The sequence below is a fragment of the Heterodontus francisci genome, chromosome 15, assembly GCF_036365525.1.
Source record: "Heterodontus francisci isolate sHetFra1 chromosome 15, sHetFra1.hap1, whole genome shotgun sequence".
NCBI classification, from domain to species: domain Eukaryota; kingdom Metazoa; phylum Chordata; class Chondrichthyes; order Heterodontiformes; family Heterodontidae; genus Heterodontus; species Heterodontus francisci.
In genome coordinates this window covers 90,600,302-90,621,414 of record NC_090385.1, presented here as the reverse complement: position 1 = coordinate 90,621,414, position 21,113 = coordinate 90,600,302, and the positions used below count along the sequence as shown (strand labels likewise).

The 21,113-nt window shown below is 45.7% G+C and overlaps 1 protein-coding gene across 1 annotated transcript in view; it reads left to right on the top strand.

Annotated features, from left to right (window-relative positions):
• The window catches only part of LOC137377787 (sodium- and chloride-dependent neutral and basic amino acid transporter B(0+)-like), a 139,926-nt gene that overhangs the window by 55,220 nt on the left and 63,593 nt on the right, over nt 1-21,113 (top strand). The window contains exon 4 of the mRNA XM_068047846.1: nt 12,189-12,356. Coding sequence (XP_067903947.1) covers nt 12,189-12,356 — 168 coding nt within the window. The remainder of the gene's footprint in view (nt 1-12,188; nt 12,357-21,113) is intronic.

Genomic DNA, 21,113 nt, shown 5'->3' with positions numbered 1-21,113 from the left:
TGCTTTGTCCTGGATGGTGTTGAGCTTCTTGAGTGTTGTTGGAGCTGCACCCATCCAGGCAAGTGGAGAGTATTCCATCTCACTCCTGACTTGTGCCTTGTAGATGGTGGGCAGGCTTTGGGGAGTCAGGAGGTGAATTACTCGCCGTAGGATTCCTAGCCTCTGACCTGCTCTTGTAGCCATGGTATTTATATGGCTACTCCAGTTCAGTTTCTGGTCAATGGTAGCCCCTAGGATGTTGATAGTGGTGGATTCAGCGATGGTAATGCCATTGAATGTCAAGGGGAGATGGTTAGATTCTCTCTTGTTGGAGATGGTCATTGCCTGGCACTTGTGTGGCGCAAATGTTACTTACCACTTATCAGCCCAAGCCTGGATATTGTCCAAGTCTTGATGCAATTCTACATGGACTGCTTCAGTATCTGACGAATCATGAATGGTGCTGAACATTGTGCAATCATCAGCGAACATCCCCACCTCTGACCTTATGATTGAAGGAAGGTCATTGAAGAAGCAGCTGAAGATGGTTGTGCCTGGGACACGACCCTGAGGAACTCCTGCAATGATGTCCTGGAGCTCAGATGATTGACCTCCAACAACCACAACCGTCTTCCTTTGTGCTAGGTATGACTCCAACCAGTGGAGGGTTTTCCCCCTGAATCCCATTGACCTCAGTTTTGCTAGGGCTCCTTGATGCCATACTCAGTCAAATCGAGTTTTTGTTTTAAATTTAGTTTTAGAGATACTGCACTGAAACAGGCCCTTCGGCCCACCGAGTCTGTGCCGACCATCAACCACCCATTTATACTAATCCTACAAGAATCCCATATTCCTACCACATCCCCACCTGTCCCTATATTTCCCCACCGCCTACCGATACTAGGGGCAATTTATAATGGCCAATTTACCTATCAACCTGCAAGTCTTTTGGCTTGTGGGAGGAAACCGGAGCACCCGGAGGAAACCCACGCAGACACAGGGAGAACTTGCAAACTCCACACAGGCAGTACCCAGAATTGAACCCGGGTCGCTGGAGCTGTGAGGCTGTGGTGCTAACCACTGCGCCACTGTGCCGCCCTAAAATATGCCCCCTAGCCTAGACTACCCAAACAGTGAAAATAATTTCTCTCTATCTCCCCTACCTGTTCCTCTTAAAAGCTCTAAAAATTCTTTCAAATTGCTCCTTTACCTTCTAAATTCCAGGGAATACAACCCTAGTTTGTACAATTCTCCTTGTAACGTATCTTTGGAGTCCAGGTATCATTCTGGTAAATCTATGCTGCACTCCACCCAACACCAATATATCCTTCCTAAGGTGTGGTGCCCAGAACTGCTCACAGTACTCCAGGTGTGGGCTAACCAAGGCTTTTCAAAACTGAAGCATAACTTCTATCCCCTTGTATTCTTGTCCTTTGGATATAAAGTCTTTGATTATTTTCTGTTCATAATATTTTAATGATCCATATGCCAAGTGTCTTTTGTCACCATTTAGAAAGTATCCTGCCGTATCCTTATCAGAGTCAAAGTGGATAAAATCACATTTGCCGACAATGAAATCCATTTGCCAGTTTTGGTCTTTCACTTTATTTATTTGCACCTTTTTGTAATAATATGCTGTCATAAAATTGTCACCTATGTTTTTGTGTTGGCAAATTTGTGATGTGCCTTTCTATCCCTTCATTGTGCATGTGCCAGCTGAAAAACGATCTTCCTATTCTAATCCCACCTTCCAGTAATTGGTCCGTAGCTGTGCAGATCACGGCACTTGAGGTGCAAATCAAGGCTCCTTTTGAATGAATTGAGGGTTTCTACCTCAACTACCCTTTCAGGCAGTGAGTTCCAGACCACCCCCCCCTGCCCCACCCTTTAGGTGAAAAGGTGTTTCCTTATCTCCCCTCTAATTTGTCTGCTAATCACTTTAAATCTATGCCCCCTCATCACTGACCTCTCTGCTAAGATGAATAGATGCTTCACCTCCACTCTATCCAGGTCCCTCAAAATTTTATTCATTTCAATCAGATCTCCCCACTGCCTTCTATGTTCCAAGGAGAACAACCCCAGCCTATCCAATCTTTCCTCAAAGGTGCATTTATTTCCAGTCCTGGCAACATCCTCGTAAATCTCCTCTGTATCCTCTCTAATGCAATTACATTCTTTCTGTAATGAGGTGACCAGAACTGCACACAGTAGTCAAGTTGTGGCCTAACCACTGAGTTATAAAGTTCCAGCATAACCTCCCTGCTCTTATATTCTATACCTCAGCTAATACAGGAAAGGATTCCATATGCCTACTTAACCACCTGTCTTGCTACCTTCAAGGATCTGTGGGCATTCACTCCAAGCTCCCTCACTTCCTCTACACCTCAGTGTTTTCCCATTTATCGTGTATCCCTTTGCCTTGTTTGACCTCCCCAAATGCATCACCTCACACTTCTCTGGTTGAATTCCATTTGCTACTTTTCTGCCCATCCTCCTCACTATCTACCACATGGCCAATCTTTGTGTCGTCTGCAAACGTCTTGTTCATGCCCCCGACATTTACATCCAAATCGTTAATATATACTACAAAAAGCAGTGAACCCGGTACTGAGCCCTGTGGAACACCACTGGAAACAGCCCTCCAGTCGCTAAATCACCCGTCAACAATTATCCGTTGTTTCATGCCCCTGAGCCAATTTTGTTTCCACCTAGCTGCATTTCCCTGGATCCCATGGGATGTTATTTTTTTAACCAGTCTTCCATGAGGGTCCTTGTCAAAAGCCTTGCTAAAATCCATGTAGACCACATCAACTACACTACCCTCATCTATCTTCCTTGTTGCTACTTCAAAGAATTCAATCAAGTTGGTCAAACAAGATCTTCCCTTAATAAATCCATGCTGAATATCCTTGATTAACCTGTGCCTTTCTAATTGTCAGTTGAACCTGTCTCTCAAAATAGATTCCAATAATTTGCCCACTACTGAGGTTCGACTGACTGGCCTATAATTTTTCAGTGTATCCCACGCTCCCTTTTTAAACAGACGTGAGCAGTTCTAAATCCTTCGGCACTACATCTGTGTCCAGTGAGGACTGGAAAATGATGGACAGTCCTTCTGCTATTTCCTCTCTTGCCTCTTTTAACAGCCTAGGGTATATTTCATCTGGCCTTGGTGATTTATCAATTTTCCAGGATGCTAATCCCATTAATACTTCCTCTCTCCCTATGCTTATCACATCCAATACTTCACAATGCTCCTCCTTAACTACAATGTCTGTATCATTCTGCTCCTCTGTGAAGACAGACACACAGCATTCATTAAGAACCATGCCAACATCATCCACCCTGACACTTAGATTACCTTTTTGGTCTTTTATGGGCCCTACTCTCTCCTTAGTTATCCTCTTACTCTGAATGTATTGATAAAACATCTTTAGATTCAACTTGATTTTGCTTGCCAATATTCTTTCATGCCCTTTCTTTACTTTCCTAATTTCCTTTTTTGATTTCACCACTCCACTTTCTGTCCTCCTCTCGGTGTTCTGCAGTTTTGAGTTCTCGGTGTCGGACGTAAGTTTTCCTTTTCTGCTTTATCTTACCCTGTAAACTCCTTGACATCCATGCAGCTCTAGATTTGGTCGTCTCACCCTTTTTCTTTTTGGGAACATGTTTACTCTGACCCCTTGAATCTCCCCTTTAAATGCCTCCCACTGCTCTGACACAGATTTACCTTCAAGTAGCTGTTTCCAGTCCATTTTCGCGAAATCACTCCTCAGTTTGGTAGAATTGGCCTTGCCCCAATTGAGAACTCTAAGTCCTGTTCTGTTTCCATCCTTTTCCATAATTGTCTTAAAACTGACTGAATTATGATCACTACTACCAAAATGCTCTCCCACTGCCACCCCTTCCACCTGCCCATCTTCATTTCCAAAAGCTAAGTCTAAAACTGCGCCCTCTTTTGTTGGACTTGCTACATACTGGCCAAAAAATGTTCTCTTCAATGCACCTCAAGAATTTTGCTTTCACACTAAAACTATTCCAGTTAATATTGGAGTAGTTAAAATCCACTACTATTACTGCTCTATTGTTTTTGCACTTCTCAGACATTTGCCTACATATCAGCTCTTCTATTTTCCTCTGACTGTTTGGTGCTCTGTAGTACACTACCAGCAGTGTGATTTCCACGTTTTTGTTCCTTAGCTCAATCCCTATGGCCTCATTTGATGAACCTTCCAACATATCATCCTTCCTCATTGCTGTAATGGTTTCTTGACCAAAATTGCCACTCCCCCTCCTTTCTTATCTCCCTCCCTATCGCATCTGAAAACCTTGTAACCAGGAACGTTGATCTGCCATTCCTGTCCCTCCTTAAGCCATGTTTCTGTCATAGCTATGATATCATACTGCCACGTGTCTATCTGTGCCCTCAGATCATCTGCTTTATTTGCTATACTCCTTGCATTGAAATAGATACCCATGAGCACTGCCAAACTCTTTTTTCTAACCTTTGTTTCCTCTGTCTTTCAGACTCATCCATTAATTTTCTGCCTTTCAGTTTCATTTCTGATCTTGCCCCAACTGAGTCTACCCTCAGGTCCCCATTCCCCCTGCCGAACTAATTTAAACCCTCCCCAACAGCGCTTGCAAAATATCCCGCAAAGAACTCAGTCTCGGTTCTGTTCAGGTGCAACCTGTCTGGCCTGTACAGGTCCCAACTCCCCAGAGTCGGTCCCAATGTCCCAGGAATCTAAAGCCCTCCCTCCTGCACCATCTTTCCAGCCACACATTAATCTGTCTTATCCTTCTATTTCTAGACACAATTTCGTGTGCCACTGGGAGTAATCCGGAGATTACTACTTCTGAGGTCCTGCTTACTAATTTCTTAGCTAGCTTCCTAAATTCTGACTGCAAGACCACATCCCTCTTTCTCCCTATGTCGTTGGTTCCGATGTGGACCACGACTGCTGGCTGTACTCCCTCCCCCTTCAGGCTGCTCTGCAGCCGCTGAGTGATATCCTTGTCCCTGGCACCAGGGAGGCAACACACCATCCTGGATTCACGTCTGCGGCCACAGAAACGCCTGTCTGTTCCCCTGACTATTGTATATCCTATCACTATGGCTCTTCCAGTCTTCCCTGTACCCCACTTTGCAGTTGAGCCATCCGTGGTGCCATGGACTGAGCTCTGGCTGCACTTGCCAGGTGAAGCATCACTGTCCTCAGTATTCAGAAATGAATACCTGTTGGATAGTGAGATGCACTCAGGGGTCTCCTGCACTACCTGCCTGATTCTTTTTGACTGCCTGGCGGTCACCCATTCTCTCACTCCCTGCATACTCTTAAGCTGTGGGCTGAGCACATCTATAAACATGCTATCCACATAGCTCTCATCCTCATGAATGCACCGCAGTGTCGCCAGTTGCTGCTCAAGTTCCAAAACCCAGAGCTCAAGCTACCACAATTGACAACACTTCCTGCAGAATTAGTTCTCCAGGATATGGGTAGTATCCTGGAGCTCCCACACAGCACAGGAGGTGCAATCTTGAGGTTGAAGCACCCCTGCCATTCTTTTATTTATTAGTTAACTCTGTTGCTACTGCTAAAAATACTTACCAATACTCCAACACTTTAGAATTATTATAAAACCTTACTAATACTGATAAATTCTACGTAAAATACTCCTCAGCTACTCACTTGTTCCTTATTATTAATACTTAATTGATACACCTTTTTAGTCTGCCAGTTGTTGAGATGCTATAACCCATCTTTTTACACACCCACCCTAACAGTGGTGTGCTAACCCAGCTACTCCCTAACAGCAGTTACTCACCAAACAATCACCTTGCAGCTTTCCTGTGATGTCACTGTTCATTTTGTTTCCAAACTCCGGCACGCCGGGACTCTTGGCCGCTCTGCTCTCACTGTTTCCTGCTCTGAGTGAACTCTCGCTCTCTCTCTCCTGGTCTCTTTATGCTCCGCTCCACTCTCACTGTTTCCTGCTCTGAGGGAACTCTTGCTCTCTCTCTCCCAGTCTCTTTATGCTCCACTCTGCTCTCACTGTTTCCCACTCTGAGTGAACTCTCACTCTCTCCTGGTCTCTTTATGCTCCGCTCCGCTCTCACTTCTTCCCGCTCTCTGAGTGGACTGATTTTTATGGTTCCTGAGGGGCTCTAGAGGTATACAAGTTTATGTGGGGCATGGACAGGGTGGATAGGGAGCAGCCCTTCCCCTTAGTTGAAGGGTCAGTTATGAGGGGAAACAAGTTTAAGGTGAGGGGCAAGAGGTTTGAGGGGGATTTGAGGAAGAACGTTTTTACCCAAAGGGTGGTGATGGTCTGGAATGCCCTGCCTGGGAGGGGGGTAGAGGCAGGTTGCTTCACATCCTTTAAAAAGTACCTGGATGAGCACTTGGCACATCATAACATTCAAGGCTATGGGCCAAGTGCTGGCAAATGGGATTAGGTAGACAGGTCAGGTGTCTTTAATGCATCAATGCGACTTGATGGGCCGAAGGGCCTCTTCTGCACTGTATTATTCTGTGATTCTATCAGCACATTGTCATGCCATTAGATTGCATGGAGCCCTACATACCTTTCAAAACCTCATGGACCAAGCATTGAGGCTTCATACAAGGTATTCTGCACTTGGGTGGTGTTGTCATCTCTACTCCAGAATTGGCTTTGCTTCTACATAAGTCCAAGGCAGTATTTAGACAGCCTAAGGATATTTGAGCTTCTATCACATTGGGCTGTCAGAGTCCAAATCCAGAGGGTAGGGTGTTGGGCAGTGAAACTTCATGTAAACTAAATAGAAGCAATAAAAGTCTGGTGCTGAGAAGTAAGAAGCAAGTCAGAGAGATTTTGGGGTTGTCGGTTATTCCCAATGATTTATTCCAGACTTTGCCTCCTCAGCAGCCCTGTTACTGACCTGACAAAAGCTAAGGCACCAAACTGGGTACAGTAGAGCACAGAGGCAGAGGCTACTTTCAGAGACCTGAGCCAAGTGCTGTTCACTAATTTTGTGCTCATGGTCCCAGATTTTAGAAAATAATCTTTGTTGCAAACTGATGCTTGGTTATGTTATGTTTGGGAGGAGTAATCTCTCACATAGTTAAAGGAGAGGAACATCCCATGATCTATCTGAGCAGAACACCAGAACCTAGGGAACAATAGTAGAAAAATGTCTATCAATGAAATGGGCTGGAGAAACTTTATGGTATTATCTACTTGGGCGCCAATTTCTCCGAGTGACCGATCATGCCCGATGTGGTTCAACAATGGAACAAATGCTCAAGTTAGCGGGGATTTTTGTCTTGCATACCTGATTATTTGAGCTGGGATACCTCATGGGAATGTCAATGCCCTGTTTGTGTCATGCAGCAGGGCGCTTGAGCTGGTGGCTCTATAGTGGTGGGGAGAGTGGGGTATTGGACTGTATCAGAGTGACTGAAGGCTTGTATTTCAGTTGCAGGATGAAGGCCCTGATCCCAGAGGAAGGGTTTGGCCCCTTTGAGAGCCACCCCTTTAAAGATATTTGTACCTGGAGTGGAAGTCGCTGCAGTGGGAGGAGACATTCCTCAGCAAACTAAGCATAAAGGGGGAAGTTCAAGAGAATTAGGTGCTGAAATAGGCTGTGAGTTGAAGAGATGAAAGATGTACTGTGTGGTCTTGCTTTGTCCCATGTGCATTAAAAAAGGTGTTTGGAACTTGGATTGTGCAAGAGTTTGCAAGAGCATAAGAAATAGGAGCAGGAGGAGGCCAGGCAGCCCCTCAAAGCTCATCCACCATTCAATGATCATGGTTGATCTTTGACCTCAATTCCACTTTTCCACCATATCCCTATATCCCATATTCCTTGATTCCCTTGTGTCCAATAATCTACCAGCCTTCAATATACTCAATGATTGAGTATCCACAGCCCTCTGGGGTAGAGAATTCTAAAAAGATGCCCAATCCTCTGAGAAATTTCTCCTCATCTCAGTCCTAATCCCTTATCCTGAGACTATTACCCCTAGTTATAGATTCTTCAGGCAGGGGAAATAAACTCTCAGCAGTGACCCTGTCAAGCCCTCTCAGAAATGTGTATGCTTCAATGAGATCACCGCTCATTCTTCTAAACACAAGCCACTCAATTCTATCTAACTGCTCCAAAGACAATAAAAATGAATGAAACCAGACGGACCACCCGGCATCGATCCAGGCACCGGAAACGATAACGGCAAACCCAGCCCTGTTGACCCTGCAAAGTCCTCCTTACTAACATCTGGGGGCTTGTGCCAAAGTTGGGAGAGCTGTCCCACAGACTAGTCAAGCAACAGCCTCACATAGTTATACTCATGGAATCAAACCTTACAGACAATGTCCCAGCCACTGCTATCACCATCCCCAGTAAAGGCCGGCTACCCGACCCGAACCCGATGAGACCCGACTACATGTATTGGGTTCAGGTCGGGTTGGGCCGATCTTCCAGGTCCGGCTTTCAGGCTCAGGTCAGGTCAGGCCGGGTCTGGTCTGGACACACACAGCAAGAATTGTAGTTAAATGTTAAAAGTAAAAACTTATCTGAAATGGGTGTCCGGGATGCCAAGGCGGGAAACTCTGAGTCTGCGCTGTGAGCATCTCTATGATGTCATCATGCTCAAGCTGCAGCTTCTTAAATATTGGGAGTCGCAAGGTAAGTAAAGGGAACATTCCGGTGGTCACGTCAGGCTGGGTCAGGCTCGGGTCGGGTTGGGCGCGGGAAAAATTGGAGGGAAACGGGCCGGGTTGGGTTCGGCTCCGATGTGATCCTGTCGGGTTTTTTTCCCTGACCTGAGCAGGCCTTTATCCCCGGGTATGTCCTGTCCCACTGGCAGCACCTACCGCCCTCCCTCCGCTGATGCGTCAGTACTCCTCCATGTTGAGCATCACTTGGAGGAAGCATTGACGGTGGCAAGGGCACCGAATGTACTCTGGGGGCGGGGGGAGGGAGGGTGAAATTCAATGTCCATCACCAAGAGTGGCTTGGCAGCACCACTACTGACTGAGCTGGCCAAGTCCTAAAGGACATAGATGCTAGACTGTGTATGCAGCAGGTAATGAGGGCACCAACAAGAGGGAAAAACATATTTGACCTCGTCCTCACCAATCGGCCTGCCGCAGATGCATCCTGTCCATGTCAGCATTGGTACTGGTGACCACTGCAGAGTCCTTGTGGAGACGAAGTCCCGCTTTCACATTGAGGGTACCCTCCAACGTGTTGTGTGGCACTACCATCGTGCTAAATGGGATAGATTTCGAACAGATCTAGCAATTCAAAACTGGGCTTCTGTGAGGCGCTGTGGGCCATCAGCAGCAGCAGAATTGTACTCAACCACAATCTGTAACCTCATGGCCCGGCATATCCCCCAATCTACCATTACCATCAAGCTAGGAGACCAACCCTGGTTCAATGAAGAGTGCAGGAGGACGTGCCAGGAGCAGTACCAGGCATACCTCAAAATGAGGTGTCAACCTGGTGAAGCTACAACATAGGACTACTTGCGTGCCAGACTGTGTAAACAGCATGCAATAGACAGAGCTAAGTGATCCCATAACCAAAGGATCATATTTAAGCTCTGCAGTCCTGCCACAAGCAGCCGTGCATGGTGGTGGACAATTAAACAACTAACTGGAGGAGGTGACTCCACAAATATCCCCATTCTCAATGATGGGGGAGCCCAGCACATCAGTGCGAAAGATAAGGCTGAAGCATTTGCAACAATTTTCAGCCAGAAGTGCCGAGTTGACGATCCATCTCGGCCTCCTCCTGAAGTCTCCGGCTGACACATCATTTGTCTTCTTAATTGCTTGCTATGTTTGCATGTTAACTGCCTGCTTTTTGTGTACAAGGCCATTCAAATCCCTCTGAATACAAACATTTAATAATTTCTCACATTCTGTTCTTCCTAATAAAGTGAATAACCTCCCATTTCCTCATGTTATACCCAATCTGCCATGCTCTTACCCACTGTCTTAACCTATTTATATCTCTTTGTGGACTCTTTGGGCTGAATTATCCTGGCTTCATGCAGATGGGTTTGGGAGGCAGGGGAGCCAGGAAAGCAATGGGAAACCCTGTCAGGATGGCTCCCCGACACTGTGCTGCATTTTGCTGACTTTCCCAAGGGGCAAGCTGCCACAGGAATTGGCAGTCAGCTTTACAGAGACGGGCAGGCAATGAAACCAATTAAGGCCCCAATCAAGGGCTATTTCTCCCAGTGCCGCAGCTTTCCCGGTGTTACCCAGATTCCCATTGTGACCGGAGCCCAGCAACGCTTTGGAGGCGGCCTCTTACCAGGAAGTCAGCAGAACATGGGTGGCTGAATTAATTAGCAGCATAAGGGGGCCGTAACGCCCACAGGGATCCAGGAGCAGCCCCAGGGACTCTTCTGGAGGAATAAACCCTCCACCCTGAAGCCTCTCATCACTAAAGAGGGAGGTCTTTGTGAGCGCCTCCATTTTAAAGTACCCTCAAGGTCTTCCTCGTCTGCAGCAGCATTCACCTCTCCTGGTGGGATGCCATCTGGACATTGCTGTGGGACCTCTTACTGAACCTCCTGCTTCGCTGGTCAGCCTGCTGTCCTTAATTGGAAGGCAAATGGGGAGGCAGCCAATTAGGAGGCTACCTCACGTAAAGTTTCTCCAGTGGGTCAGTTGAGGCCGTCCATGAGCTCGGGACCCGCGTATGGCTGCGGGAAAATTTAGCTCTTTGTGTCCTCACAGCTTATTTTCCCCTCCAGCTTTTTAGCATCAGCAAACATGCACACATTACTCTTGGTCCCTCCATCTACGTTATTGATATACGTTGTAAATAACTGAGGTCCAAGCACTGATCCTCGTGGTACCCCTGTCAACCTGAAAATGACCTGTTGATTCCTACTTGCTGTTTTCTATCCTTTAACCAATTCTCAATCCATCCTGAAAGGAGGCTCAGAGATGTCACACTTTGTAACAGGTCAAGAATCTCTTCTTGGGCAGGAGAGCAGAGGATGAGCTGCACCTGTGAGAACATGTTCCAGATGGAGTGAGATCTTCAGGAATGTGGGGTAACAGTTATCGCAAACTTGTGTAATTTATCGAATTTCATTTTTTAAAATTTATTCCCAGAATTGAAAAGCATAACAGCAGTTTTATTAAATTATTTTCATTAGCATATTCTCGATGACATTGCTGACAGTGAGTCAGATGATCAGCTGCATATAAAGACAGAGACATTGCACGATATAACACTCCATGTATTATCTAAAGTAGGATGTACTGAAGACTTTTACATTTGTACAATTATAGAGTCATATACAGCACAGAAGACGGCCATTCAACCCATCGAGTCCATGCCGGCTCTCCACAGACCAATGCAGTCTGTCCCACTCCCAGGCTCAATCCCATAGTGCTGAAAGTCTATTTCTCTCAGGTGACCATCCAACTTCCTCTAAAATCATTGATCATCTCCACTTCCACCACCCTTGTGGGCAGTGAGTTCCAGGTCATTACCACCCACTGTGTAAAAAAGTGCTTCCTCATATAGCCCCTGCATCTTTTGCCCAAAACCTTTAATCTGTGACCTCTCATCCTCGTACCACTTGTTAATGGGAACATTTTTTCCTTGTCTAACTTAACTAAGCCTGACATAATCTTGAACACTTCTATTAAATCTCTCCTCAATCCCTTTGTTCTAAGGAGTACAAACCCAGCTTTTCCAAGAGAAACTTGTAACTAAAATCCTCCAAGCCTGGACCCATTCCGGTAAATCTCCTCTGCACCCTGTCAAGGACCCTCACATCCTTGCTAAAGTGTGGTGATCAGAACTGCATGTAATACTCTAGTTGGGGCCTAACCAGAGCTTTATAAAGGTTCAGCATAACTTCCCTGCTTTTGTACTCAATGCCTCAGTAAACTGTTCAGAATTAAAGTACAGTTTGTCCTCACCTATAAATAATACTCGAGAATTACACAAATAACAGCAGAAATTACAAATAAACACAAAAAGTGCTGGAAATACTCAACAAGTTTAGCAGCATCTGTGGAGAGAGAAGCAGAGTTAACATTTCAGGTCAGTGACCTTTTATCAGAATTCCAATGCTGACTGGCAACTAGACACAATTGTTTTGTCCAATCATCTGAATTCACATGAAAGAACTGATTTCAAATAAATAGTCTTTCATCTAATCTCTCATTCCTCATTCCATTTTAAGGTCTGGGTGTAACTATGCTCCTGTGTTGTGCAATTATTGACATTTCCTACACCTGCATCATCGGCTACAGCCTGTACTACTTGTTCGCTTCCTTCCAATCCCCCCTGCCGTGGGCAGACTGCTTCAGCTGGTGGGGTGCAGATGAAACCTGCAGCAGGATTCCCAAAGGTAATGTGTTAACTTCTATTGGCTAAAGTATAAACACTGACGATTCACATTTCATTCTGTCAGTCTGAAAGAGAGAGAAAAGTTGACAATAGTTCCAGTGGCCATCTTCATTTTGATCATACAGCAGAAATGCTTATTTAGAAATCAGCAGCAGGAATTATGGGCTGGATTTTATCAAGCCCTCGATGTTGTGATCTGTGGCAGGTTGGGAGGGGGGGAGGTGCCTGAAGATGGCCCCGGAGGAGGCCTGTCACGGTCCTCGACACCAGCAGGACCCAGCCCGATCCTCCTGGCGGCAGTGAGGCTCCGTGGTGCCCCCCACTGTCGCTGGACAACGGGATCTCAATTTAAATATGAAAGTCAATAAATTTAAATACACTTCCCTCCAATCTAAAGGGCCCATCATGATCTTCAGCACAGTGGCCAGCATTCCCATCCAGGGAAATGTGGTGCCAGATTGGTTGGGAGGGAGGAGGAGATAAATTTGTCAGTGCAGGGTGAGAATGGTGTCAAATGCACGTAATGGGGGTAGAGGATGGTGGGAAGGGTTGAAGTTTAAACTTTGTGCAGTTTGGGGGTGGGGGGAAGGTCAGATGTAAAAGCTGAGAGTTTTGAGGAGGGGAGGTGAAGGGCAAACTGTTATTGTGATTGTTTTTGGGGCAGTGGGAAAGGGGCATAAGAAATTATACTGGCTGCAGAAGTTTAAGCTCTAGGTTTTGGAACTCGAGCGGTGGCTGGAGTCACTGTGGTGCATCTGCGAGCCAGAGAATTATGTTGGTAGCACATTTCAGGAGCTAGTCACCCCGGAGCTTAAGAGAGCACAGGCAGAGGGGCTGGATAGATGCCAGATAGACAAGAATGTCAAGGCAGGTACTGCAGGAGTCCCCAGAGGGCATCCCACTTTCGAACCACTATTCAGTTCCGATTACCGATGGGAGAGAAATTTCCTCTGGAGAGTGCAGCGAGAGTCATGACCAGAGCACCATGGGTGGCTCAGATATGTAGAGATGGAGGAGAAAGGACAAGAGAGCAATAGTGATAGGGGATTCTATCGTTAGGGGAAGAGACAGGCGTTTCGATAGTCGCAGACATGATCCCAGGATAGTATGTTGCCTCCCTGGTGCAAGGGTCATGGATATCACCAAGCGGCTTCAGGGCATTCTGGAGGATGGGGGTGCACAGCCAGAGGTTGTGGTCCACATTGGTACCAACGATATAGGAAGAAAGAGGGATGAGGTCCTGCAGGCTGAGTTGAGGGAGTTAGGAATGAGATTAGCAAGCAGGACCTCAAAGGTAGTAATCTCTGGATTACTCCCACAGCCATGTGCTAGTAAGTATAGAAATAGGAAAATACACCAGGTGAATATGTGGCTGGAGAGAAGATGCAGGAGGGAAGGCTTCAGATTTCTGGGGCATTGGGACCGGTTCTGGGGAATCTGGGACCTGTAAAAGCCAGATGGTCTGTTAGCGAGAATGAATCTGAAAGAATCACTCGACACTCGGGTCTGCTCCAAACGTCAAACAGTTTATTGGATTACGCCGGCGGGGAGCAGGTTACTGGTCAATCCAGATTCCTCTCCACCGAACAAAGGAAAATCATCAATACTTACATAGTTTCAAACAGTTACTCAGTCCATCCCGGCTGGACACGGTCCAATCGTAGTGGTTATAGATTATATACATTTATTAGTGGAACCAATGAAGGCATTGGGGGGACTGTGTAACCAGCTCAAAGACATCTAGTGGGTTACTCATGAACTCGTGATTCTTCCAAACCCCCTTATCTACCGTCCTTGGATCTTATGTATACATAACATCTTGTCTTAACCTTGTTACAGGCTGGTATCTTTGTCAGCATTTCATAAGGGCATCTGCTTGAGGCTGCTTGATTTAAGATATTCCGCTGAATGAGACTTTTTCTGTATGAATCTGTGTGAACCAGCCCTTATAAGGAATGTAGTCAAGTGAGTTAGCTAAGTCCTTGCAAACATTTCATTGCTAGCTAGAATTATATGTTATTGGTTATTCACATAACATTTATTGCAGGTGCCTCTGCCCTGGGAATACACTTCAACAATCCCCCTTTCGGTAGGAGACTAGCCCTAGTCCCCTTAGCCGACACTATTCGTTGCCCCTTTTTCAAACTGCCCAGTATTCCCTGCCTCAGACGTGCTGGCCAGTCACGTGATTTCAGGAATTCCAGTCGTTCTCGATCAAATTGAAGTGATCCAAATGACTCTGTCCCCTGGACAGGCAAATCATCTCTCTTGCTTTTGCTCTGCTTTTCATCCCCTTTCGTCGTACATATTTCCTGCATGATTGGCAGGCCAGTATGCCCCATGTTATGGCCAGGATCAACTGTATCCCTAACAGTACGTGTGATACTCTCCGAATCCAGGGATGGATGTTCACATTCAAATCTTCTTCCACCAACTCTGGTTCTGCAATTCTGTAGCAGTATCTTTCTCCAGTTTTTTTGATTTTTGTCTGCAGTTGGTGGTAAAGCTTAACGGATTGACCCACCCTAAGCCTTAATTCCCTTAATACTTTGGCAAAGTGCGGGATGGGGACCTGTTCTGGCTCCTCATAACCCTGTAGTTGGTCATGAAGTTGATCGGTGACGTTAATGATTTCGGTAGCTCTGCGCTGAACCTGAATGATTCGAGCTTGTCCTATAGTGATGGGATGTAAAGGCGTAAAGCAGAAGTTTGGATATGGGATAGGACATTGTAGGTCATTGTAACGGTAGGAACTTTCTGTGGTGGAGATGCAATATTTTCCTTTTCCTCCGTAACCTGTTTTGGCGAAATGTATGGGGGCAAGTATGATTTCAATGACACAACCATCGGTTCGATTGAACCCACATTCATCGAATTCTCCCTCCCCCACTGGGTGAGGACATATTGTAATGTCCCCCCTTTGCTTGCATCCCGTAAGGGAGGTTCCATATAGTTTGTTGTTTCTGAGTATGGCAGAGGCTTCAGTTAAATAGTAGCGGAGGGAGGTGTTATCCCATACGACCCCAATATTTTCCAATTGGTAATGGGGAAATGGCCCTGAGTCCCGTGTGACTATAAGGATCATCAGGACTATTCCCACTCCTGTAGCTTTGCCAATTTCACAATCTGGGATCACTGGGTATACTCTGGTGAGTCCCTTCAGAGTACAATTGTCCAGTGTCCCTTTTCTCTCGGCGAGCCGAGCCAGATGTGGGCTGTCTATCCAATCGGGCACCTCCCCACTTTGGATCTGATCGAGGTTGTGTCATATCTGTCCCACCATCCATAAGTGTGACAGAGTTGTCCCTGCCTTAGCTTTTCGGCATCTTCCTTTTCTCTATCTATGAGGCGATTGATAGTTTTGGCATGGGCTTCTAATATTGTAATTCCATCTAATTGTATTCCCATGCCCTCCTCTCCCAGATTGGCCTGATTCTCCTGATTTTTCTCTGCTCTCTCTAAGAGTTCTTTCATTACTCCTTTAAGTTGTTCCACCTTTTCATTTAGACCTTGTATGTCCAGTGAATTTATTACGGTGGTACCGGTATTGAATCTGGTAGCAACATCGTTAACTATTCCCCTTTTTGTTCTATTAAGCTGATCCTGGCCTCAAAATCTAGTGGCACCCATGGCATCGGCAGCCTGCTGCATTACAACCTTATTTAATACACTATACATATTTCTCGCTTGTTCTGTACAATTCAGGCATTTGTATTGCCGAGATATTGATCAGGACAGGCACAATCTCATGTTTAACATTATCATATAATATTTCACCTTCGTTAAAAAGTACAATTCCATTCACTGGTCCTTTAGTGATTGTGGGGCAGGGCAATTTCTCGGATTGGGTGGTGGTTATTATGGGGCGTGGTGTCGGAGGGGGAGGAAAACATACATACAAAGATAACACTGCTGCCTCCACCTACTCATCGCATCCACATAATCCCACCCCCTTTCTATAGGTAGTCATGGGCTGAGGTCCGACAGGTGGTGCGCACAATATTCCGAATGCGCACCTATCAGGTTTTTTTGTTTCACTTCGTCCGATGCAGCTGACTCTTGTTACATCAGTGGAGCACTGTATGAATACTTTATCTTTTCCCGAGTGGACTTGTTGCCATGCATTAAAATAAGCTTTATCTCTAATCCAGTCCTTGGCTGCTGGGATACATATACCATCAGAGAAATTATACAAAGCCCCATAGTTCATGTAGTTACGTTCCTCCTGTGTTTGTTGTAGCTCCAGTAATTCCTTTCGGGTTTTTTAACTGGTCAAGTGGGAGAATTTGTGATTGACACTGTTGGCCGTAAAATGCCCTGTTCTACCAGAGCCTTTATTATTCCCTCAGTTGCCTGCATGGCTTCTGGTTTAATCGGGTATTGTTTGTGAGGCGGGTGTGTTGGCCCGACAATTCGTTCTGGCGTGGTTTTGATGAGACTGCAGTCTTGTTTGCTCTCGGCCCAGATTCCTGGTATAGCTTGGCATATTGTTCCCAACATCCCATCTCCAGTTCAGTCCCTGGCCAAGGTATTCATGCTGCCTATCGTCGCTACATTTCTTAGTGGGACCCATTTTCCAGTGATTCTGTCTTTGTGTCCCTTTTTTGTTGTCCAGATTATTTGTCTATTCTGTGCGTCTGCTATTGTGCCCAGATCATTAAGTCCATACTCAGTATTGTACCTTCCGGGTTTGGGCACACCCAGAACTGTACCGGTAGCATTATACCCTCAATTTCTAATATCTGCGTTTCACTTTTGTATGCTTTAGTTCTACTGCCCCCTACTCCCTGTATCGTAATAGAGTATCGGATAGTGGGCAGGTCAAGGTTAGTCAAGGATACTGATGCTTCCGTATCTATTAACATATCGCATCGCCGGCCCCCTAACGATGCATCAATCCACGTACGGGGTTCGGATCCCTGCCCGGGGGCCGATGCAACTCATTGGGGCTGTGTTTGTTGACGGGTCAGGTGCTGTATGATGTCTAACAGCTGTTGATTAGTCATTTTACTGGTGTCTGTGATTGTCTCGTCGGCCACCTTTCCCTTCCTTTGTTCCTGCTGGAGTCCTTTTCCTTTTTGTCCATTTTTCTTTGCCCAGTAGTCCTTTATTTCATGCCCCATTTTGTTACAGTTTTTGCATTTCTTACGGCCATCGCGCCTTGGGGCTCTACACTCAGCGTGACGATGTCCTGGTTTATTGCAATTGAAACAGGTCTCTGTTGTTTTTACAGAGGCTGCTTTGCAAGCTTCGGTCAGGAGAGTGGCTATTTTGGATTTTTGTTGATTATCTATGGCGGTAGCCCAATTTTCCAAATCATCATAATTATTGTAATTTACTAGTCCCGTTTTCAATATTGCCTGGTGAGCGGGGCTTAGTCCCTCCCTTTATAACTGGAGAAATGCCGGATTTTGTCAATCTACATTTGCCATGTCACTGTGCGCTAGGAAAGCTTTGAACTTTCTAGTCCCATATTCCTGCGCTCCTTCCCCTTTGTTCTGAGTCACCTCTGCTATCGAATTCCAATTTACAGGGACCTGACCGAGGGTAGCAGTTACATCGGCTCTAAACGTATTCAGGTCTTGTCCTTGTTGTTGCAGGTCGGCAGCCAGGTACCGTCCCGGTGGGCGGCCTGCAATCGTTCCCAATAATTCTCAAGCATTTTGGTCCTGACTAATCCTGCGACATCCCGATTGTGGAGATTGTGACAAATTTGCATTTCTTTAATCTTCTGCCAGAAGATTGCATTGCTATTACGGGGTTTTAGGAGTGGAAGTTTATCCAGTAACTTCATAGTGTCCTCGGGAGACAGGGATATACATGTCATTCTTAACTGTGCTGGTTGGGCTGGTTGCCCTGGGTGTCTGCCCCAGCCCACCGCCCCGCATTGTGCTGGCATCCCAGGGACGTACTCCACCTTTACGGGAGCTGTTTTGGCTGTATTCGCCGGAGTGTAAGTGGGCGGGGTGTCTTCTCCTTCTTGGTTATAATTATGTGCCTCCTCCTCTCGGGATCCCCAATCAATATCATCCTCATTAGGCGGCGCGCCAGGGCTGCCTGTCAGTGCTGGCAGGACTGTCCGTCCGGACATGACAGTCACCTGATGCTTTTTAACTTTTACATACTGGTTTACTCGTTCTGTTAGTTTGACATGGACACGAAGAATCAGAACCCAGGCTTTTTCATCCTTGTCTTTCTTTTCCTTCTTCCACCACTCCCACTGGTCAGCCGGTGGGTCGTGGCGTTTCCAACCTGAATTAATCATTTTCTCGATTAATTTTTTATGTTTCTCTGCCAAGTAGCAGGTAAGGGACCCTTCTGGCCCCCATTCGAGCTCCATCTTTTCTATCTTTTCACTGGCCAGGCTTGGATTGGATTAGAACCGTTAGAAATCTACTCTCAGAGGTCCGCTTTCAGCCTAGCACAACTTGTAGTAGACGGTCTCCTGGCTAACTTTTAGGTCACAAGTCTGTCAGTATTTCGTACAACAAGCTTATGATATTCTTACATACTTTAAGCAATTCCCGACAGTGCTGTACATATCCTAATGACTACCTACCACCGTTTGTCTATTGGTCAGACCCTGTTCACAGGTTTGAAATTCATTGGTCGCTCAACACCACCCTGTCCTGGGATAAGTTTTTGAAAACACTCACCCGGTACTTCTGGTAGTATCAAACGACCGCTGAATCCTGTTCATCTCAAGTTCGGAATCAGACTCCAGCCAACTCCCCCTTGGCCCCTTAGTTCCCTTTGCCCACTTGATCCTAGCCATTACGTGGGACTAAGTCCTCTTAATTCAGGCTCAGGCTGGGTGATTGGGAGTTCGGGGTTACAGAAGAGCTGACCTACACCTGATCCTGCCGACAAAGCCAATTGTCAGCGGGAATGAATCTGAAAGAATCACTCGACACTCGGGTCTGCTCCAAATGTCAAACAGTTTATTGGATTACGCCGGCGGGGAGCAGGTCACTGGTCAATCCAGATTCCTCTCCACCGAACAAAGGAAAATCATCAATACTTACATAGTTTCAAACAGTTACTCAGTCCATCCCGGCTGGACACGGTCCAATCGTAGTGGTTATAGATTAGATACATTGATTAGTGGAACCAATGAAGGCATTGGCGGGACTGCGTAACCAGCTCATGGACATCTAGTGGGTTACTCATGAACTCGTGATGTCTTCCAAACCCCCTTATCTACCGTCCTTGGATCTTATGTATACATAACATCTTGTCTTAACCTTGTTACAGGCTGGTATCTTTGTCAGCATTCCATAAGGGCATCTGCTTGAGGCTGCTTGATTCGAGATATTCCGCTGAATGAGCCGTTTTCTGTATGAATCTGTGTGAACCAGCCCTAATAAGGAATGTAGTCAAGTTAGTTAGCTAAGTCCCATGGTGCCTTGCAAATATTTCATTGCTAGCTAGAATTATATGTTATTGGTTATTCACATAATATTTATTGCAGGTGCCTTTGCCCTGGGAATGCACTTCAATAGTCTGCACCTAAACAGGACTGGGACAAATATCCTTGCAGGAAGGTTTTTAGTACTGTTGGAAATGGTTTAAACTAGCTTGGCAGGGGATAGGAACCTGAGCACAGTCTTAGGAGAATTTGAGGGCAGGAACAGGAGGTAGAAAATTAGCGAGTGACTGAAAGACAGAAGAAGCAAAGGTTAAAAAGTGTTCAGCACAGATATTTGGCAGTGTTAAAGGGTATTCATTTAAATGCAAGGAGTATAGTAAATAAAGCCAATGAGCTGAGGGCACAGACAGACATAATGCAACACGATATTGTTGCGATAACGGAAACTTGGCTTAAAGAGGGGCAAGAATGGCAGCTCAACATCCCTGGATATCAAGTTTTCAGGTGGGATAGAGAGGGAGATAAACAATGAGGGGGTGTAGCATTATTAGTTAAGGAATAAATAACAGCTTTGAGGAGGGTTGATATGCTCAATGAATGATCAAATGAGGCCATATGGGTGGAGCTCAGAAATAAAAAAGGGGCAGCCACACTTCTAGGAGTGTATTATACACCCACAGATAATGAGAGGGAGATAAAAGAACAAATATGTAGGAAAATTTCTGAGTAATACTTGGGGCTTTCAACTACTCTAATGTTAACTGGGATGCAAACAGTGTGAAGGGCACAGAGGGGAAAAAATCTTGAATTGTATTCAAGAGAACTTTTTTAGCCAACACATAACAAGCCCAACGAGAGAGTGCACAATTCTTGATTTAGACTTCGGTAATGAAGCTGGGCAAGTGGATGAAGTAACAGTGGGTGAACATTTTGGAGATAGTGACCATAATATGATAAGTTTTAGCATAATCATGGAAAAGTACAAAGATGAAACGGGAGTAAAAGTTCTAAATTGGGGGAAAGCAAATTTTACGAAACTGAGAGTTGATCTGGTGAAAGTGGACTGGATACGGCAACTTGAAGGAAAATCAATGGCAAACCAGTGGGAGGCAGTCAAAAGTGAGATACTACAGGCACAGTGTAGGCATGTCCCCACTAAGATAAAGAGTGGTAGGGCCAAATCTAGACCCCCCCGGTTATATAGAAGCTTACAGGGTAAGTTAAAGCGGAAAAAGAAAGCTTATGACGATCACAATAAACATAATACTTTAGAAAGCCTAGAGGAGTATAGAAAGTGCAGGATGAAGTAAAAAAGGAAATTAGAGAAGCAAAGAGAGGACATGAAAAATTATTGGCAGGTAAAATCAAGGAAAACATGAAAATGTTTTA